At 33.7% G+C, this 17843-nt stretch overlaps 5 protein-coding genes across 5 annotated transcripts; 2 read left to right on the top strand and 3 right to left on the bottom strand.

Moving 5' to 3' along the window:
- The first annotated feature begins 667 nt into the window (after positions 1-667).
- Tsp_04100 (hypothetical protein) lies at positions 668-3187 on the top strand. Its single transcript, XM_003374866.1, has 7 exons — positions 668-779; positions 1032-1325; positions 1649-1924; positions 2219-2533; positions 2792-2827; positions 2868-3014; positions 3129-3187. The coding sequence occupies exons 1-7, from the start codon at positions 668-670 to the stop codon at positions 3185-3187; spliced, it is 1239 nt and encodes a 412-aa protein (XP_003374914.1).
- An 892-nt stretch (positions 3188-4079) lies between these two features.
- On the top strand, positions 4080-4846 carry Tsp_04099 (conserved hypothetical protein). The gene is made up of 2 exons (XM_003374865.1): positions 4080-4116; positions 4572-4846. The coding sequence occupies exons 1-2, from the start codon at positions 4080-4082 to the stop codon at positions 4844-4846; spliced, it is 312 nt and encodes a 103-aa protein (XP_003374913.1).
- Positions 4847-6052: 1206 nt separating this feature from the next.
- On the bottom strand, positions 6053-7732 carry Tsp_04098 (hypothetical protein). The gene is made up of 2 exons (XM_003374864.1): positions 7703-7732; positions 6053-6310 (listed from the first exon to the last, which is right to left on the bottom strand). The coding sequence occupies exons 1-2, from the start codon at positions 7730-7732 to the stop codon at positions 6053-6055; spliced, it is 288 nt and encodes a 95-aa protein (XP_003374912.1).
- Positions 7733-10042: 2310 nt separating this feature from the next.
- On the bottom strand, positions 10043-10438 carry Tsp_04097 (collagen alpha-2(IV) chain). The gene has a single exon (XM_003374863.1). It carries the CDS (start codon positions 10436-10438, stop codon positions 10043-10045), a length of 396 nt encoding a protein of 131 aa, XP_003374911.1.
- Positions 10439-16864: 6426 nt separating this feature from the next.
- Tsp_04096 (conserved hypothetical protein) lies at positions 16865-17530 on the bottom strand. Its single transcript, XM_003374862.1, has 2 exons — positions 17391-17530; positions 16865-17030 (listed from the first exon to the last, which is right to left on the bottom strand). Exons 1-2 carry the CDS (start codon positions 17528-17530, stop codon positions 16865-16867), a joined length of 306 nt encoding a protein of 101 aa, XP_003374910.1.
- Between the last annotated feature and the right edge of the window lie 313 nt (positions 17531-17843).

The raw sequence follows: 17843 nt of genomic DNA, 5'->3' as shown, positions 1-17843 counted from the left end.
GTGGGTGGAGATGCTCTGGTCGAGCGATAAATAATAATAATTATTATAACAACAACAACAACAACAGTATACGCAACTAAATTTTAATTTGCATATTTTTTTTACTGTAATGTTTCTTTTTTTTCAATTTTCACTTGCTACATATTTTCATCCATCAATTTGACAATTGTACTGTTATTAAATGTATAAATAATTATCGTTGTAATTTTTTTAAAATAATTTTAACCGATATATTCTGCAGAACATGTATATTCGGTAAATTTGAACATTCTTCTGTATGATATTTATTTTATAAAGAAAAAAATATGCACACACACATATATATATATATATATTTATTTATTTATTTAAATCTTCATCTTCAACTGTATGTAATTTGCATTCTATATATAAAAAGTGGAAGAAAATGTGAAAAAGAACATTTCAATTATTAGTACCTAAACATTTTTTTTCTTGAACAGTAGAAAATATTGCGGCTATTTTATTTGTTTGATTTTAAGAACTTTCAAAAACTAATACAATTTATGTATCATTTATTAACACATGCAAAAGTAAAATTTAGGTTAGGTTGTATTTATTTCATTAGCATTTAAAGTAAGTTAAGCATTAATTTTTAAAGTTGATTTTGTTGCATTTTGAAGTTTAAACTTTTGTTGTTAAATTGCAAATGTATAAATTGTTTTCTTCACTGTTCGGCGTTGTTCATACGATAGTTGGCGTCATGAACCTCTTGCCCGCGTTTCTTGTGTTTTTCTTGGCTAACTTGCGTTGCGAATTCGGTAAGTGTCATCGCATTGTAGTTTTTTATGCAATCAATAGAATTAACATCTCCAATTTGAATATTATAAATTTGAATTGCTGAAGCGGTTCCCTTTTCAAATATACCGCATTGTGATATTTCTAGTTGTCATTGATAAAGATGAATGAAAATGAAAAATTTTCCATTTGTGCGTTGAATTTGAACTGAACATCATTTAAAAATTTGTATTGTTTTATTAATTGCTACTTATTATAAAGTTTGATTTTTTTAGCAATCAGGTATCGATATCCGTATTTCAAATTTGAACTTGAAGACGAATACATGGAGTTATTTCGTTATTCGAATCTCCCAACCGAGGGCAAAACATTTACTATTATTTGTTATAATGATCTTGATTGGGGAAGTTGCATGTACCACCATGCTTTTTCTGCTTACACTTTCCCTTGCCCTGAATATTGTGAAGTAAGGGGAAATGATACTTATTGCAAGATTGAACCGAGCGGTGGAAAACCTATCTTTTGTAGAAGTGAATATATTCATTATATGGCATTTTCGTATTATCTAGGTATTTATTTTTTCTTTTTTTTTGTATTTCTGACGTTAAAAATTTCAGTTGTTGTTTTCAAATTAAGCGATCATATTTCTGTTTAACTTTTTTTCAATGTTATTTTCATTCCAATTAAAATGAGTTGCGAAAATGTGGGCCACAGCAATTTTATTTAGATATAAAATTTTTTTTCACTTCGATCACTTGACGACTAATACAATTTCACTTATGCATTTATTGTTCTGTAACAATTGTAATAATTTTTTTCCTTTATTTTTTAATCTGATCTCTCATTTTTTTCTCATGTTTGATTTATTATTTCTTCATATTTTTAAAAGCAGATGACTCAAATGGATCTTGCGTGTCTTGTGACGCGACCAACAGTAGCAAACTTATGTTTACCTACAAGAATTTTATTCGCTTCAGACAATTTGAATCTGCTCCGTGTAATTCTTTGACAGAATGCGCCGATACTCATTTTTATGAAGATGTACAACCAGTTGATTATTATGAGGATGGTGATTTCCACCGGACATCTCACTGCGACATATTATCTAAAGATATCGTTGAAATTCCGTCGGTGCTGATTTTTTCAGATGCTAACATTGCACCTGGAAGTAAGTAGCCTTTGACGAAATGTATTTTAAATAAAAATTTTATTTAATTGCATCACGTCACGAATTTCAACAACCGTATTTAAAGATTTTTAGTAAATTCTTGCTCAGCACATTTTGCAAGTTAATTGTCATTATATGTTTTTCTAATCGAATCGAATCGAATCGAATCGAATCTAATTTTTGACAAATATAAATGTCTAATTTAATTAAGAAGATATTTATATTTATTTATTTATTTATTTCTTTTTGCATATTTAGAGGAAACAGATTAATTTTTTTTGTATTGTATTTTAGTTCCTTTTCAAATTTATCTTGTGGATGAGATAAATGAGAAAAAGCGACTGCTACGATATTTTGAATTTGTTGAACTTCCGGTTGGTGGAACGCTCTATTTTGAAATAAATTCCGTTGAACTGGTGACATGCTACTTATATACGGATGATTCTTTTATTGGTTTTTTTGCGGTATCTGCATTGAATCCAACAATTTCACTGGAGGAGATTCGACATAATTACGGCATCTGTGAATTTGAAATGCTTTGCGAAGGTCGTTTGAACGCTTTTCACAGTTCAATTGTAGCTTATACAAGGCAAACGTTTGTCATTTTGGGTAAATAGTTACCAATTATATTTTTCAAATAATCTCGTACTTGCACTGTGGTCTATTTGGTTTTTTATGAAGTTTGTTTTTCATTTGAAACAATTTATTTTATTTTATTTAAATATTTTAGAATCGCCTGTGATGTGGGAATATGCCAGTAGCAAACCGCTCCGGCGTTACTGGAAATTGTTGTCGTTACTCAAGTGTGATGACGTTCTGTTTCAAGTGTTACGATGGGATACACAAAATATTGTTGTCACATTGCAGATATGGGACTTAACAGAAGGAAGGATGCTGTCAAATGTGAGTAATTTTTGTTTCGTTTCCACTCATTGACGTTCAGTGAATTTTCAGGATACGTTCGGAAATAGGGTGACTTTTAGACGAGGGAACAACCAGTATGCGGTGAAAGTGAAAGCGATATATGACAGATGCAATCCACGTGTGCTAATAGAACGTGATATTGAAGTACGGTTTACATTTAAAAAATGTAAGTTATTTGGTTATTTGGTTAATTTGAAGTTTAATAAATCATTATTAATTTTCTTTTTAATGCAATTTACACTCATTATGTCACATGGTATTGATTATTTTTCTTTTCCAGGTCCTGGTGATATTTCAATTCTATCGGATGATTACCGTCTGGAGGGCGTTCATAATTGAATCGCTTTCTCTTCTATTGATGACTGTCATCGTTCGAGTAAATTTAACCAATTATAATTTCCTGCTTATTTTATGCTTTTCTAATGCATTATTATTAATCTGTAGAATGTATAGTTGAATGAAAAATTTTATTATTTTTTATTTCTATGTTGACGAACGATTTTGTGAAGTTCCATTTGAATGTTGGTTCATGTTAAAATGTTATAAAAGTACTGTGAAAATTGAATTAATATTAACATTGACCGAATTAATAAAGTAACTTGATTTTCATTTTTTGAATATTGCTTGCTGTATCTTGGGCAACATTTGGCGGCAGTTTTACAGTTTTCTTCTGTTCAGGCAAACATGCTTTACATCAAACAAATTCTGTACCATTGAAATTCAATTAATTTTCCTAATTTTACATGAACTTCTATCTTTATTATATTCTTCAACGAAACTTTATCACACATAATGAATAATGATTTATTGAGTGAATTTTTTAAGCAATGAAAAAGCACACTTTTTTCAGAAAAATTTTTTGGTACTGGTGCATTTAATTGCAAATACATGGATAGAAAATGCTTTTCCTGAATGCGGTGCATAAAAACACTTCTTTTTCAGAATTCAGAATCACTCAGAATTTTGTTTTCCATCAGTTGATGTTATTTATGTATATGTAATGCAAAAATAGCATCATAATATTGATTTTATATGAAGGTTATGAATATTTTCCATTTATGAAGACTTCAGTTTGGAAAGCATAAATTACAAAACCCAGTTTTTCGATTCGAAGAACCATTACATTTATGTTACTGAAGTCCGTTCGTTCATTCGTGCCAGTGATGAAATTTACCGTCCCAGGAGGAGTTGAACATGACATCGAATTGGTAATCTGAGGCACGATTCAACTATGACTGCGCGTATCGAAAATTGTTCTGTTGCTGATGGTTTGTTTTTTTGAACATTACTTTTTCTACTGATATCTTTTCAACATCCGCGAGTGTTCATTTTTGTTATTCTCTGATGAAAAATGAATGATCTGTTGTGTACGTTTTGTGAATCATAAATGTTTATTTTTTTATTTTCAATAAAAAAAATTTCAAGAAGTGCGATATTTTTATTCAGATTGCTTGAAATATTTTTTCCTCTAATAGAAGCAAAGAAAAAAAATAAGATTTTCTCCGAATTATTTACTTATCTTCTGTACAGCCAACAAACAATTGAACGCAGTTGCGAAAAAGGTACGTACGAGTGAAATAGTTTTTCATTTTTTTTTGTCTTTTGATGGAAAAGTGAATTTAAAAAAAACGTAATATTTCCAATAGTAGTGTCATGCATAGAAGTGGAGGAACAGTAGGCAATTGTTTGAAAATTTTTTTTTATTTTCAAATGCAAAATACAGTATGCAATATTGTACTTAAATGTTGTTATTTTGTACTGTACTTTATTCGCTGTCGTGAATTTACCCGATTTGTTTGTTCGAGCTGTTGGATGTGTGTTCTATTAGCGGGGCATTGTGGACTTCATTTTTGTTGGTTATTTGAAGTCGAAGTGGTTTCCAGTCGCCGTTTTTCTGTTCACCGTTCGCACGATTGCCTGCGAATTGTGAACGTAAATTTCCATCCGCCGTTCTTCTGCTACAGATCAGGTATGATTGTTAAGCGGTGTGATTTGTAAAATGTGATCGGCCAGGTTGCGTAGTGTGAGTTGAGTTTTGTTTCACCGTGCTGCTTGTATCGTTTGAAGGTCTGTCCGAACAGTTGTGACCTTGCGTTTAAATTGTGGCCTCTTTTAACCTTGCATATTATTGACCGGAAATATGTGCGTGTGTGTGTGTAAACGCTGTTAAATGCGCGGTGAGATTCTTTATCCTGGCGACCTCAGCTATTTCTTCTTACTGTCATATTGTTTTCTGTCCAGACCGTCTTGTTCTGTGCCGTCTGTTTTTGCATGCCAGCTCTACAAACTCGGTCACCGGTTAGATTGTGTCAACAGTTTGTTCTGGGCCGGTGGTATACTGTTTGTGTTTTCTCTAGAAATCGTAGGACAAAATTCCGTTTGCTCCTGACATGTCTTTCTCAAACGCTGCGCTGGACAGTGAGAGAGCGAGAGAGAGAGCATCAGTCCACTTCTATATACTCTGCGCAGCACTTTTCCTTTTCTGTCTATTTCTGTACAATTTTACCATTACTAACTTTATCAAGCGATGAGATGCTGTTGTTGTTGTTGTTATTATTGTTGTTCGTGTTGCTTTGTGGTGATTCTTTTTTACTTTTTTTAAAAAAATATCTTCTCTCCATTATGAGCATCACTTGTTTTTATTTATACTTTTCCATTTTGTCCAATTTGAACAACTTTCTTATTCTTTTTCAATATTCCGCTCGATCATCTTCTTTCAACTACGCCATTGTTGTTGTACAAAACATGTTAGTTGTGAATATTTTCTTCTTTTCCAATCCAACATGCCAAAGTTGAATTTGAAATATTCTTCCATTTTACCGGCACTTTATGTTTGATGCGGAGGGAAAATTTATACGTTCAACCAAAATGCAGAAGTTTTTCTTCTTTTCAAAAATTGACGCTTTTTTTCTGTTGGTAATTTGAATGACAGTTCAAACGGAACAATGACGCATCGAACGAAACCAAAACATTGCACCAGTAGAATACAAGCATTGTACAAACGTTGTTGTTAGTGTTCATTTTTTTTCGCTTTCTTTCATTTTTCCAACTCTTGAGACTATTGTGTTTGGAAAACGGTTGTTTATTTGTTTGTTTGTTTGTTCTATTGTTTGTGGCAGACACGGAGAGATCGAGATGAGCATTTTCAGAATTGTTGTATTTTCAACGTATGCTTGTTGTATTTTGTCAGTTGAATCCTTCGTGTCATCGACCTTCGGACAAGCAGTCAGTCAGACAGTCGTCGTTGGTGACGTTTTCTGCCCTGTGCGAGGTCTTGAATTCTTTTCGTTCTTGCTTTCCAGTTTTTTCCACAACCTTTCCACGCGTTCGTAACACCGCTTCCGTCCAACCAGTTGTGCAGCTTGCACAGTCGACAGATTGAGAGATACAAGTACAAATCACAGTAATTACTGGCACTGGGGTCTTTCGAGGAGATGGATAAAGGGGGAATTTCGATTTTAACTTGCAGAAAATGCTTATTTCAATTCAGATTTTTTTTACAATTAACTTATGAATTTTCTCATTCACTTGTTACGCTATAGTCGCGAGTATATTTTATTGTTCAGTTGTACTACTGGTAGTAGTAGCAGTAGTCGTTTTAAGGTTGACGACATCTTCGAATGCGGCATTTTCGTCGTCGTTATTATCGCTTTTGTTCGTATTGATTTCTAAAAGACTTTTATTCACCAAACACCATAGCGTTTCTACACACACTTCGACGTGCTTCACATTTCAACTCATTCTTGTACTTGTGGTACATTCTTGTAGCCATTACTGTATTGTTACTGTAGAAATTTCAACGTACTTCCGCCAGAGAGAAGTTGCACACGAAATTGTTGATTTGTGCGCACTTATTTTTTCTTTTTCTTCTTCTTCTTCTTCATGTATTTCGATGAACAGTAATTGTGAATTGATATTTTTTTTCTTTTCGAGGAGGATGTGTGTGTTCTGATGGAATGGGCTAAACGGTGGATAATTTTGTCGTTTGACTGAAAAAGGCACACCACCGTATAAATTAGTATACGTTCAGCTTTGCCAAACACTGTATGTTGTGTTATTATCGTTCGATAAAAAGTTGGTTGTCTTTTCACGATTCGACCATGTGTTTGTCGACGCTGTGTGTGTGTGTGTGTGTGTGTGTGTCTTAAACGTGATAAGTGAGAAAGTTGATAAGGTTTTTGGAATGGTGAAATTTTCAACATGTTTGAAGTGATTTTTTTTCCAATTCTCCAATGTTGTTTTGACCAACCTTTTTTGTAGGCTACTATTTTTTTCTTTATTTTTGATGTTTCATCATAGTTGGGTTTTTTAGTTTGATAAATTGAAATTTTCCATGAAAATCATTTATCGTGTATGATTCGACGTAATTGACTCAACAACCATCACAACAAACGGTTTATTTGTTTGTTATTCTACTAGTTGTTTTGTGGAAAAATTTTTCACAGAACAAATCTTATTATTTTCTTTATATGGCATTGTTTCAATATTGGGCCTTGTTCGCTTTGAATCCGAGGTCGAAAAGTGACCGTGCCTGCTTTTTACCTTTTTGCTGATTGATGGATAAGTAAGTGCTATTCGACCGACGATCAGTAGTAGTTATCCGGAAAGTCGAAAAAGCTGCGGCAGCGGACTAACAGTCCGTCAGTCTGTTTGTCATTTACCGACTAAGATGAAGTGTTGAAAAGGACAAAACTGGCATTTTGCAATTTGCATAGAAAATGAAAGCCCAAATGAGGAGGGTGGGGCGGGATGGGGAATTGGGCTTGCATATCGTTGATTTGTTTGTCCTTTTTCACTAACCGAAATTTGGTGGATTTGCTGAACTCTGATTTGCTGCTCTGCTCAATTGCTTACCTTACGTTCGAAGAACGTCAGCTGCGTCATTGTTGTTGTAATGCTTGCTGATTGACAAAATTCTGATCAGTCTGCGTTTCTTTTTTTCTTCGGTGTTTATATTCACTATTCGCAATGCATACAGTAACGCAGAAAAGGAAATTTGAATTTTCTTTCTTTAACCATTTCCATAACTTGTACAATTTGCAAACATCTATGTGTACATACGATGTATTTGTATAATTTTACTGTCTGTAATGTAACAATGTGGATGAAGGACGTGTTTTTTTTAAATGAATTGATTAGAAATGTCGTCTGTCAGCAAGTGTTGGTAAGCGGCGATTATAGACAATGACAGCGTAATAGAAGGTGAAGCTGTCGGTCGAGCGGGTTGTGCATTGGTTATTATTTATCATTATTGCCACGCAATAATTGACTTTGTTGTATTGTTCTGAAACTTGTCCATTAGTTTTTTTTTTGATATGAAAATTTGGAAAGAAAAACAAACAGGCAACTTATTTGCTTTTTTTAAAAATATCCCATTTGTCATCAAGTGCGCATTTTTATTTGAAAGGAAGCATTTTTGCAAGTTTGTACAGTGTGGTATTTGGTTGTTGAAGTTGTTGTGCATGCTGCCTCTTTTTGTCTAATATTGTTGAATATTATTTAAATTTATGCTTCTTATTTCGAACCATTTTCTGAACCTATCTTGTGTCATCATCATCATCATTTGCTGCATATTTCAATTGCATAAACGGTCTTTTGTTTTGTGTGGTAACGAGAACAGGGAAAAGTTTTTCTTTCTTCATCTCTGTCTGTGAATCTGTTTCATTGCCGAAAGCAAGTTTATTTATTCTGGTTGGTCTGTGGTATTTTGCTCGAGAACAGCTTTTTTTTTTATTACAGAGATTCTATCAGAGTACATGGTCATACGTATGCATAAATTTGTCAACTCATCCGATACATGCGATTAATTTTAATTTCCATTTTTTCACATTTTCAGTCGATTAATTGTATTAAAGAAGGGGAAAGAATTTTTTTTTAATTTTAAAATTATTATAATACGTTCAATAATAATATTGTAATTTTGAATTTGTGATTTGATAATCAATCTGCAAAAAGAAGTAGTTTTACATTTACATTCGGATATTGGAAAATGTTGAAAATGTTCATTCATTGTGATTAGATTATTGAAAAGACGAATTGTCCACAATAGTTGTTACGCAGCGTTAATTATCTGTCAATTAAGTTAAACATTGCTATTTTCTCCCACTCTGTGTGCGGTTGTTTACAGTATGCAATGGGCAAGAAAAAGATATTCATGTAACTTATTTATTTATGATAATTTTCCATTGAAAATACTTTTCATGCATCTTTGTTGAGCGTTTTTTTTGTTTGCTTTTTTTCTTTTCATTATTTTTTTTGAAAAGTTTTTCATGAATAATAGTTGAATTTCAAATTTGTGGGAAATGAAATTTACGATGTTTCCGTTTTTTTCTTTTCTACTTATAACGTGCATTTATCTATTGACTACGAATAGGATGAAGAATATGGTTCTTTTTCTTTTTTCTGTTGAAATTGCAGTGCAGTGAAAATATTTACTGATATATGAATAATAAGAATAATATTAATGTAATTATTTTTGTATCTTTGAATAGTGCTATTTTTTCGATGTCGAATCAACGCTCGCCGACCTCTCGCATGCTTGCTTGTATGAAACAGCTTTTAAACGATTGGTTGTAAATGTTTGCGTTTGCGCTGATTCGATCCAGTTGCTATTGCAAAATGGTGGTTAATTGATTTTCAATTAATCGAGTCATTGTACTACAGCTTTTGCGCTTAACCGACCGGTAGTTGTGTGGGCGGGTGGGTCCATACGAACCGGGGAACAGGTGGGGGAATGTGCATAGAATTTTTTTTATTCTTGTAAATTCCATTTCAAACTGTTCAACATATTTCTTCTCTATTCTCTCTCTCTCTCTGTGTGTGTGTGTGTGTTTTTTCATCTTGATTCGGTGCCATTGTCAGTATTGTCGGTGCACAAGTTCATCAAACGGTTGCTAATAGTGTTTGTTTTTCGAAAATGAAATATTGTTCCATTAATTAATTAGAGAAACTCCATTTTAAATGTACATGTATAAGAACGCGATGGAAAGTGTCGAAAATGGGCTAGCAGGGTGATAGTGGAAAGTTAATTGGAAAAATAAATGCTTGACAATCAGAAGAGACGAGGTTGGTGAGATCAGTGAAACAGTACTAATCGGCGTCAGTGTTTACAGTCGTTTAGTGAGTACACAGTTTGCATTCAATTAGCCGGCAAAGAGCAATCCGGATTTGGCAGGGTAGTTTGGATAAGCTTGACTACGTAAACGATTCTTTGAACTGCTGACATTCTGTTTGTAATGCTCGCATCTTGTTGGGCAATTCAGTAAGTAACGAGCGGCAGTAGTAGTACATGCAAAAAGTCAATCGTCTAGCAGTTGTTCTGTATGGCATGTATGGAAGGAAATTGGTGATATTTTTCAGGTTTTGTATAAAATCACACCAATAATGTACAATATCATTCAGTATGGATAATTGTACTGTCGACGAAATTTCAGACGTTGCTAATATAATATCGAATTGTTGTTGGCAAACACAGTATGAGCTGTCGATTTGTGCGCGATCGACAGACACATTACCATTTATCACAAAAGCTGCTTGCTCTTTTCTTTTTCTTCGAGAAGCGACAGTTGTTTTCCATATCCATCCATTCATCCATCTATTCCTACGTTTCCATGCATGCTTGTTGTTTTTCAAATTTATAATTATTTTATATTTTATTATATTTTTTGTTCGTTTGAAAAAAAATATCGAGCTAATCAAGTGTGTTGAAAGTGATCGCTGTTGTTATTGTTGTTATTACTATTATTATTGTGTTTTCGATTTTCTGGTGGGCGTTATTATTCTTCATTTGTCGTCATAATGTACTTTGTTGGTGTGTGAGTCAGGTGGGCGAGAATGATGTCGTCGTTCCCAACTGTCGACTAATCTGTGTAAATATGCATATGTGTTGCGCGTCACTTGCTGTATAATTTTTTTTCTTTCTTTTGTTATTATTATACGCTTAAAAGTGATGAAATTTATAGGTTTATTTAATTCTTCTTCTTCTTCTTCTTTTTTTAATTTATTCTTTTCTCAGTTTTATTGAATATGTAGTATCATTTTATTACGCAAAATCCCTCTGGTGATCGTCGTACACGATTGAACTGATGAACATGTGGTTGTTTTGTTTTCAACTGTTGAATGGAAATTGGGATAAATTTAGAATACAATTCCCGCATCTGTCCAAGAACTGTTGTTGAATTCTCTGGATCAGTTTTTTTTTTGAAAAGTGAGAAAAAATAGCAAAATTGCCCTTCTCTCTCCTCTCTGTTTTATTTTATTGATGACTTTGACGTGTGATGATTTGGTTTTGCTTTTTTTTTTAAATTTTATTATTAATGATTTTGTCGAAGATGGTTTTTTTTCCTTTGAATTTTACACGTAGATGGTAAAAATATTACTTTTTTTGAAAAAAATATTGTTTTGTTGTTCTTTTGTCGTCGTTTGATGATGATGATGATAGTGGTGGTGATGAACAAGCAGCTTTTACGTTTGTTTCTCAACGTATGCTTTTGGTTGAATGAGATGGTCATTTTCATTCAGTTGTATCGATTCGAATGCGGTCATCATCAGATCAGCTTCAAATTAATGCATCCGTTTGATCATTTTCGATATTCTGTATGGGGTCTTTTTTCTCTTTTTTCTATACACCCACACGTAATGTGTGTAATTTTAATAATTTTTTTTTTGGAAAGGGATGTTGGATTGTTTTAATTTGTTATCACTAGCTGAACACATTTTTCCGCTGTACGAGTAAAAGCAAAATTATACATACATACATATATATATATAATCGAATTCGAATAGTCGAATATTATTTTTAATTTTTTTTTGTTTTTGAATGTGTTGAAGTGATTTTGAAATTATTAGAAAATTGTTTGCAATGGACGAACTCGAAATGGATAGGATCAGTTTGATAGTGTTTCATTTGTTGCATGTATTTGTTAATTGGTCTATATATTAAGCGGAACTTGTCTTCTTTTCACATCCCATTTATTGTTGTTGTCGTTGTCGTTGTCGTCATTTAGCATCTTCTTTTTTCGCATGTGTTTACTGTTTGTTTTTTTCGTCAACAGCAACAGGTTGAGTGAGATGTAGCAGTTTTTTTTTTGATTTAATTCAATTTTTATTATCGATAAAAAATATGGCGTTTGCAGTTTTGTACAAACGAGCATTGACGATTGCGCAACTGACCAGCACGTGATTCAGCTTAGCTGAGGTGATTGATGTTTACTAGGAAACTTGGATTGCTATTCTCCCCCTGATAATCTCTATTGTTACATAACAGACGCACACACCCACCCACACCTACACGCACACACAGAGGCCGGCATAGGTTTGGTGGTAGTCTGGTTGAACGTCTGCAGAAGCCACTGATGCGCGTATATATATATTCCAAATGTAATATGGGGGCATGTAAAGGATTGATTGATTGATTGATTGTTCACGTTGTTCGAGTATATATGAGTGATGTAGTTGAGATGCTTGATGAGTTCCACTGGATGGAATGGGTGGGGGTTCAAGTTTGGCGAAATGTTCAACGAATGACGACAATTTGTTTGCCTACCGGTCGATTTGATAACCTGCTCGTTTCCGTGAATTATTAACTGGCCTGGCTGGATAGCAGCTGGATCGATCCAGTCGTCCGTGTGATCGGCTTGTTCGTTTGATTGGTTTTTCGTACTTCTTCTACTGCCGACAAGGTCGTTTTGTTGAGAACACTGTATAATATATTCGTTAATATTATTATTTGTATGGACTTGAAATTTTCAAATGGAACAGTGTCATGTCCATTGCGCAGTATATGATGTATGAAAAGTGATTGTTGAATTGGAAGCAGAATTTGTTGTTGTTGTTGTTGTTGTAGATTGTGGTTTACTTTGTATGCAGATGGGTTTATATATGAATTTGTAAATAAATATAAATTTATTTATTTATTTATTTATGGGATGGTAGAGGTTGTTGTGATGAAAGAGTAAGTAGGCGCTCACAGCACAGCACAGCGCAGTATAGCACACAAAGCTTGTGAGCTTCCAACACCACCCACGTATGGGCATTTTACTATTCACTGACTGACTGACTGACAGACAGACTGACTGACTGACTGACGTAGATCGGTGTCAAAAGGGATTTTTTTGTTTCGTTTTGCTGCTTTGCACCGTCCAGTTTTGTTGTAATTGCTCCTATCAGAACGGATCGATGAATTCACTGACGTCACGTCGGAAAGATTACACGACTCTTAGTTGGACGTGTGAGAAGCTGCTTTTCTCTTTGTGATGATCGGAAAATTTGCCAATTATAATGACCAACGGATGCAGAAAGCTTTGCTTTGCTTTGCTTTGTGGTCGATCTGTTCAACGCTGCCCACATGCGCACTGTATGTCAACAACATCGACGTACCAGTCAGTAATTGTTGTATTTTCTTCTATGCTTGTTCGTATTTTTTCTTTCTTTCTTTTTTTTTTAACAATTATTTATCCCACAGAATTGCAATGAAGCGAGTGTTGTAATGATATCTTGTTGACAGCTATTACCATACCGATCAAACGTTTTACCACTTACTTACGTTGGCTACGTTGTGAGATGTGTCGGTTGCTTGCTTTTCCGGCCAACGTAATTTTCATTGTTCGATTTACCTTTTCACCTTTTTATTTTACATTTTTATCACTCGATCGACTGATTATTTTCTCCACATATGTATAATTAATGTGCGTGGGTGTGTCAGTGTGCTTTTGTAATTCTGTGCATGTAATGTATTTATGTCATCTGTAGTTGTGTTCTTTGTGTGCTCCAGAGTGTGGCATTGATGCATTTTGAATGCAAACCGTTCCTCACGACGCTGTTGCCGTCAATCGGCGTTGTGAAACTGTTTACAAGCTTTAATCTTTACATAATTAGGTTAATTTGATGAATAAACGTTAATCGGTTGAGTCGAATTTTTCCCTCATACATAATACGTATATAAATGTGTAATTTTTAATAATTTAAAATATTCAAGAAGAATAAATAAAGGTTTTTTCTTTGTCGAGTTTTTCATTTCAGCATAATTGAGTGTTCTGATGGAGAATATGCAACTTGAATTCGAATTATACTAAAAGCAATACAGTATTGTAAAAGGATCGCGAGCGTTTTATTTTAGAAGAGAATATAGAAATTTCATTTACTTATTTGCTGTTCATTTTCACGGTGTAAAGCGTACAATTTATAACGAATTGTTTAGTATATTTATGTCATAAAGCTGAACGGAAAGGATTATCTGACCGAGAAAGGTATGTATTCGATTTTGTACAATTGAAATACTGGTTATAATAAATTGACGATATTCTTCTACTCGACACGCATCTATTTATCCGTGGGATTAGAAATTTCTTTTTGTCTGTTGTTTTCTTTTTTTGTCACGTGATCAACTTTAGCAGCATTTCACATTTCAGTTGATTGATTGGTATGTTTGTGCCTGTATGCGTGGGCATTGTATTATATTCAGAGAAAATGTTCGAAGTTTTCATGCCAGTTTGTCGAGTAAAATTGTCAGCTTTGACGAAACAATAGCTATTTCAACTACTGTAAGCTGTAAGCTGGTCATGAAACGTGTCTTCTATTATTGCTCATCTATCTGTGCGGGTTTTTTTTCAAAATTTATTTCATTAATAGGACTATTATTATGTGTCATGAGTGTGCCACACTGGAAATCGTACTGATTTTTTCAGTTGTTTCGACCGAGAAGCATCAGCAGCATGCTCTGATCGTTACTTTATGCATGACAGTTTGTTTCTTTGTTTTATATTTTTCAATTTTACCACGTTCAAATGCACAAAAATGATGCAGTAAGTAAGTATTATATGGTGAGAAGAGCTGTGCAGTGCTGTGATGTGTTTTTTTTCTTTCTACACCAAATCAATCAATAAATCGTCTTAGTCGACTTTAATATTACACCCGGTTGTAGAGTTGTTTTCATTTGTTTATCTCATTGTCGAAATTTGTTCGCTTTCGTTCGATTCACAACTTGTTTTCTTTTTTCTCATAACTACCATTACTACTACTGTAAATGATTCTGTAAATGTGATAATGAAGTTTAAAAGGTGTGCTGTAAGTCGGTATTGTTCTAAATGGTGAATTCGGTTATCGCAGTTCTGTTGCTTTGTGTGCAAATAATTTTCACTTTATCATTGTACAAAAGTTGACGTAGTCAGTCAGTCAGTCGACTTGGTGACTAGCAAAACTGTGGGATTGTTGTTTTTGCTTTTCCCATTTCAACTCCTGTTACTCCCCCCCCCCCTCCTACCCCACCCCTTCTCCCTGTACTGTGTTATCTACCTTTAATCCTGGACAGAGTGGAATTTTCTGTTGTCAGTTGTCAGTTGTTGTTGTTGCATCAATTTTTGGAAAATTTCTGAAACATTTTTTTGCTCGACGGTCATTGTCTATTTTTAATTTTTCTGCTCTGACAATTTTGATTTCAATTATTCGCTCCGGCATATCAAATTGCACAGACAATCGTCACCGATCGTCTGTGTCCATTCTATTCAAGCACACCACTTGATAATAGTCAGTTGTCGGTTTTTGTTCTAATTGAAATTGTTGTTATTTTAATTTTCTGCTCTCACGCACAAAGTTTGGCAATTTATATATATATATGTGTGTGTGTACTGTGAAATGGTGACGCTTTATTAATTAACACTTTATTTTTTGTTGTTTTTTTTCCTGTTGAAAAAATTTTGAAATGCCTTTATTTTTTTTTATTGTCGTCTCTTGCTTTTATTGTCTTTTTGAACAGTCCCTAGTTTCGGTCTCGTCGTTTTCTGCCGTTAACACGTTCAATCGATTGATTAATGAAGATGCAAAGTTAACGCTGCACAGCCATCCAACCTTGGCAAATGTATATATATATTTTTTTTTTCTTCTTTGGTGATTGATTCCATTGAACAGATTGACTATTATATCATTTTGTATTTTTATCCATTGTGGAGTAGATTATTTTAATGTTTGTTTGTTTTTTTTTTGCCCATAATTATAATAATAATAATGCTAATATTAGCTCGTTAACTGTCAATTTTCTTTTTTCAAGCTCACTTCTTGTTGTCATTTGAAGGATAATTGTCCATCAAAATATGAAAATTTTAAATGCGAACGATTTTTATTTTCTGACATCAATATCAGCTGCTTTGTAAAGATGGTTTTTATATCTCGTGTGCTAATTAGCATATTTTGTGTGTAGTTTCTTTTATATTTTTTTCCATTCTTATATTAGTGGAAAATTCTGTAGCATTTCGCTCGTTTTTTCATTGATTTGCTGTTGTAATGGCCGTTGACGCAGCTATTTATTTGCTTATACTTTGCATAATGTACTGTCGACATTGTGCTGCGCAGTTGGTTGTAGGTGTTTTGGTGTTGTTCAGTTTGTCATTGTCGATCATCATAAATAGGCTCGGTATTTCTTTGTTACTTGTATTTTTGTTTCTTTCTGCTCCAAACTGCACGCGACATTACTTTTTCAAATTTTCCATTCTCCATCATCATCATCATCATCATCATTGTAGAATTTATAAATAGATTCATAGATTATAGTATCTTCAAAATTAAGTTACAAGCATTTATATATATTTTTATTTTTCAACGTTGTGTACTTATTTTTCATTGTTCTTCATGTTCTGATGAGAATTAATTTATCTGTTTGTATTCAATTTTTATTTCGAACGTTTTTGTATTCATATTTTTTGACGGCAATAAATAATAATTCGAATGATACGCATTCGACGTATTGCCGGTGATTTATCATCGTACGTACAAAGCGGCGAGTTGTGTGGAAAATTGATTTTTCCTTTTTTTTCTCTCTCTCCACCACGACGTTTCTTCAGTTCTATATTCTGTCGCTTCGTTTGCTATTTCTGCGGTTCGGTTCAATTTCTGCTTCTCCACGTCATCATCGCTGTTGTTTTTTTTTCTTTAATTTTTTTCCCGTATACTTGTTGTCATTGTTTATTTTTGATCGCGCGGTGTTGTCGGTTGGTTTTTTGATAATTTCCGTTGACCTTCTTCAGATTAGCACATCCATTGTCGTATTGTTGCTGTCTGTGTTTTCCTGCCCGCATCTTTACGACGCTTCTTTTTATTGATGGTACTTGGTTGATGGTGGTTCTTTTTTTGTCCTGTTGTTTTGAAAATTTCCAATTTCTGTGACCACGCACGCACGCGTGCGTAAAATGGGCTTGTTTGTTCAATGATTTTCAAAAATGAACAAAAAAAAACTGATTGTAAAAAATTCTACACAGATTGTAATTCTGTTGTACTTTGTGATGTTGTCGTCATTTTGCTCATATAGTGATTTGTTTATTTTACTGTACGGGGCTTCAGTCGTCATCTGTTACGTTATGTTAATATTGTTGTTTTATTTTTTACATTTGTTTATTTATTCAAACGTTCGTTTGAATTGTTTGCATTTCAATTCACATATATACATATACGTATACGTATATATATGCGTACGTACGTACGTATGTACGTATTGTATGTGTGTCAGTTTGGTAGGCTGCTGCATGTTGTTTTCACATGATGATGATTTGTTCACCTCGTTGACTGTCCGTGAAAGAGGTCAAGTATTTGTTTTCTCGTGTCTGTGGCTCGATTTCTGACATTGCATATTGCAGAGTACAAATAGCAGCAGCAAGCAGTTGTTGTTGTTGTTGTTGTTGTAATAGTAGTAGTCATTAGTGTACGTATGTAGTGTGAACAATTATATTCATAATCGTCATGTAGCGTGCTGAATTTTGCTCAGGCGGTCGGTCATTTCATCGTTTGGCACAGTTGAAGAAAATTAATTCTGCTGCAGCAGCTGTTGCGCAATTGCCGCACACCATGTAGATGATATTCATGCAACGCATTATTGTGCATACTGTATGTGTCTGTGTTATCGTCGACTGTTCAATGTGTGGATTTTTGTTGTAATTGTTATCATTTTATTCAACTTATTCTTGGAAAAATTTTTTAATATTACACCAATATTTGCGTCGTTTCCGCGTGC

Source organism: Trichinella spiralis, assembly GCF_000181795.1.
Source record: "Trichinella spiralis strain ISS 195 chromosome Unknown Scfld5, whole genome shotgun sequence".
NCBI classification, from domain to species: Eukaryota; Metazoa; Nematoda; class Enoplea; order Trichinellida; family Trichinellidae; genus Trichinella; species Trichinella spiralis.
This window is presented reverse-complemented; position numbering and strand designations above follow the sequence as displayed.

What these genes read in the sequence shown, in the direction of transcription:
- Tsp_04100 (XM_003374866.1), top strand. Translation starts at nt 668, where the DNA reads ATGTATAAATTGTTTTCTTCACTGTTCGGCGTTGTTCATACGATAGTT. An exon ending in GGCATTTTCGTATTATCTAG is followed by an intron (nt 1,326 to 1,648) that starts GTATTTATTTTT and finishes TTTTAAAAGCAG; the next exon opens with ATGACTCAAATGGATCTTGC. An exon ending in GCAAACGTTTGTCATTTTGG is followed by an intron (nt 2,534 to 2,791) that starts GTAAATAGTTAC and finishes GTCACATTGCAG; the next exon opens with ATATGGGACTTAACAGAAGG.
- Tsp_04099 (XM_003374865.1), top strand. Translation starts at nt 4,080, where the DNA reads ATGACTGCGCGTATCGAAAATTGTTCTGTTGCTGATG. An exon ending in AAATTGTTCTGTTGCTGATG is followed by an intron (nt 4,117 to 4,571) that starts GTTTGTTTTTTT and finishes TGCAAAATACAG; the next exon opens with TATGCAATATTGTACTTAAA.
- Tsp_04098 (XM_003374864.1), bottom strand. Translation starts at nt 7,732, where the DNA reads ATGACGCAGCTGACGTTCTTCGAACGTAAG. An exon ending in TGACGTTCTTCGAACGTAAG is followed by an intron (nt 6,311 to 7,702) that starts GTAAGCAATTGA and finishes ATTTTCTGCAAG; the next exon opens with TTAAAATCGAAATTCCCCCT.
- Tsp_04097 (XM_003374863.1), bottom strand. Translation starts at nt 10,438, where the DNA reads ATGAATGGATGGATATGGAAAACAACTGTCGCTTCTCGAAGAAAAAGA.
- Tsp_04096 (XM_003374862.1), bottom strand. Translation starts at nt 17,530, where the DNA reads ATGACTACTACTATTACAACAACAACAACAACAACAACTGCTTGCTGC. An exon ending in TTTCACGGACAGTCAACGAG is followed by an intron (nt 17,031 to 17,390) that starts GTGAACAAATCA and finishes TGAACAAACAAG; the next exon opens with CCCATTTTACGCACGCGTGC.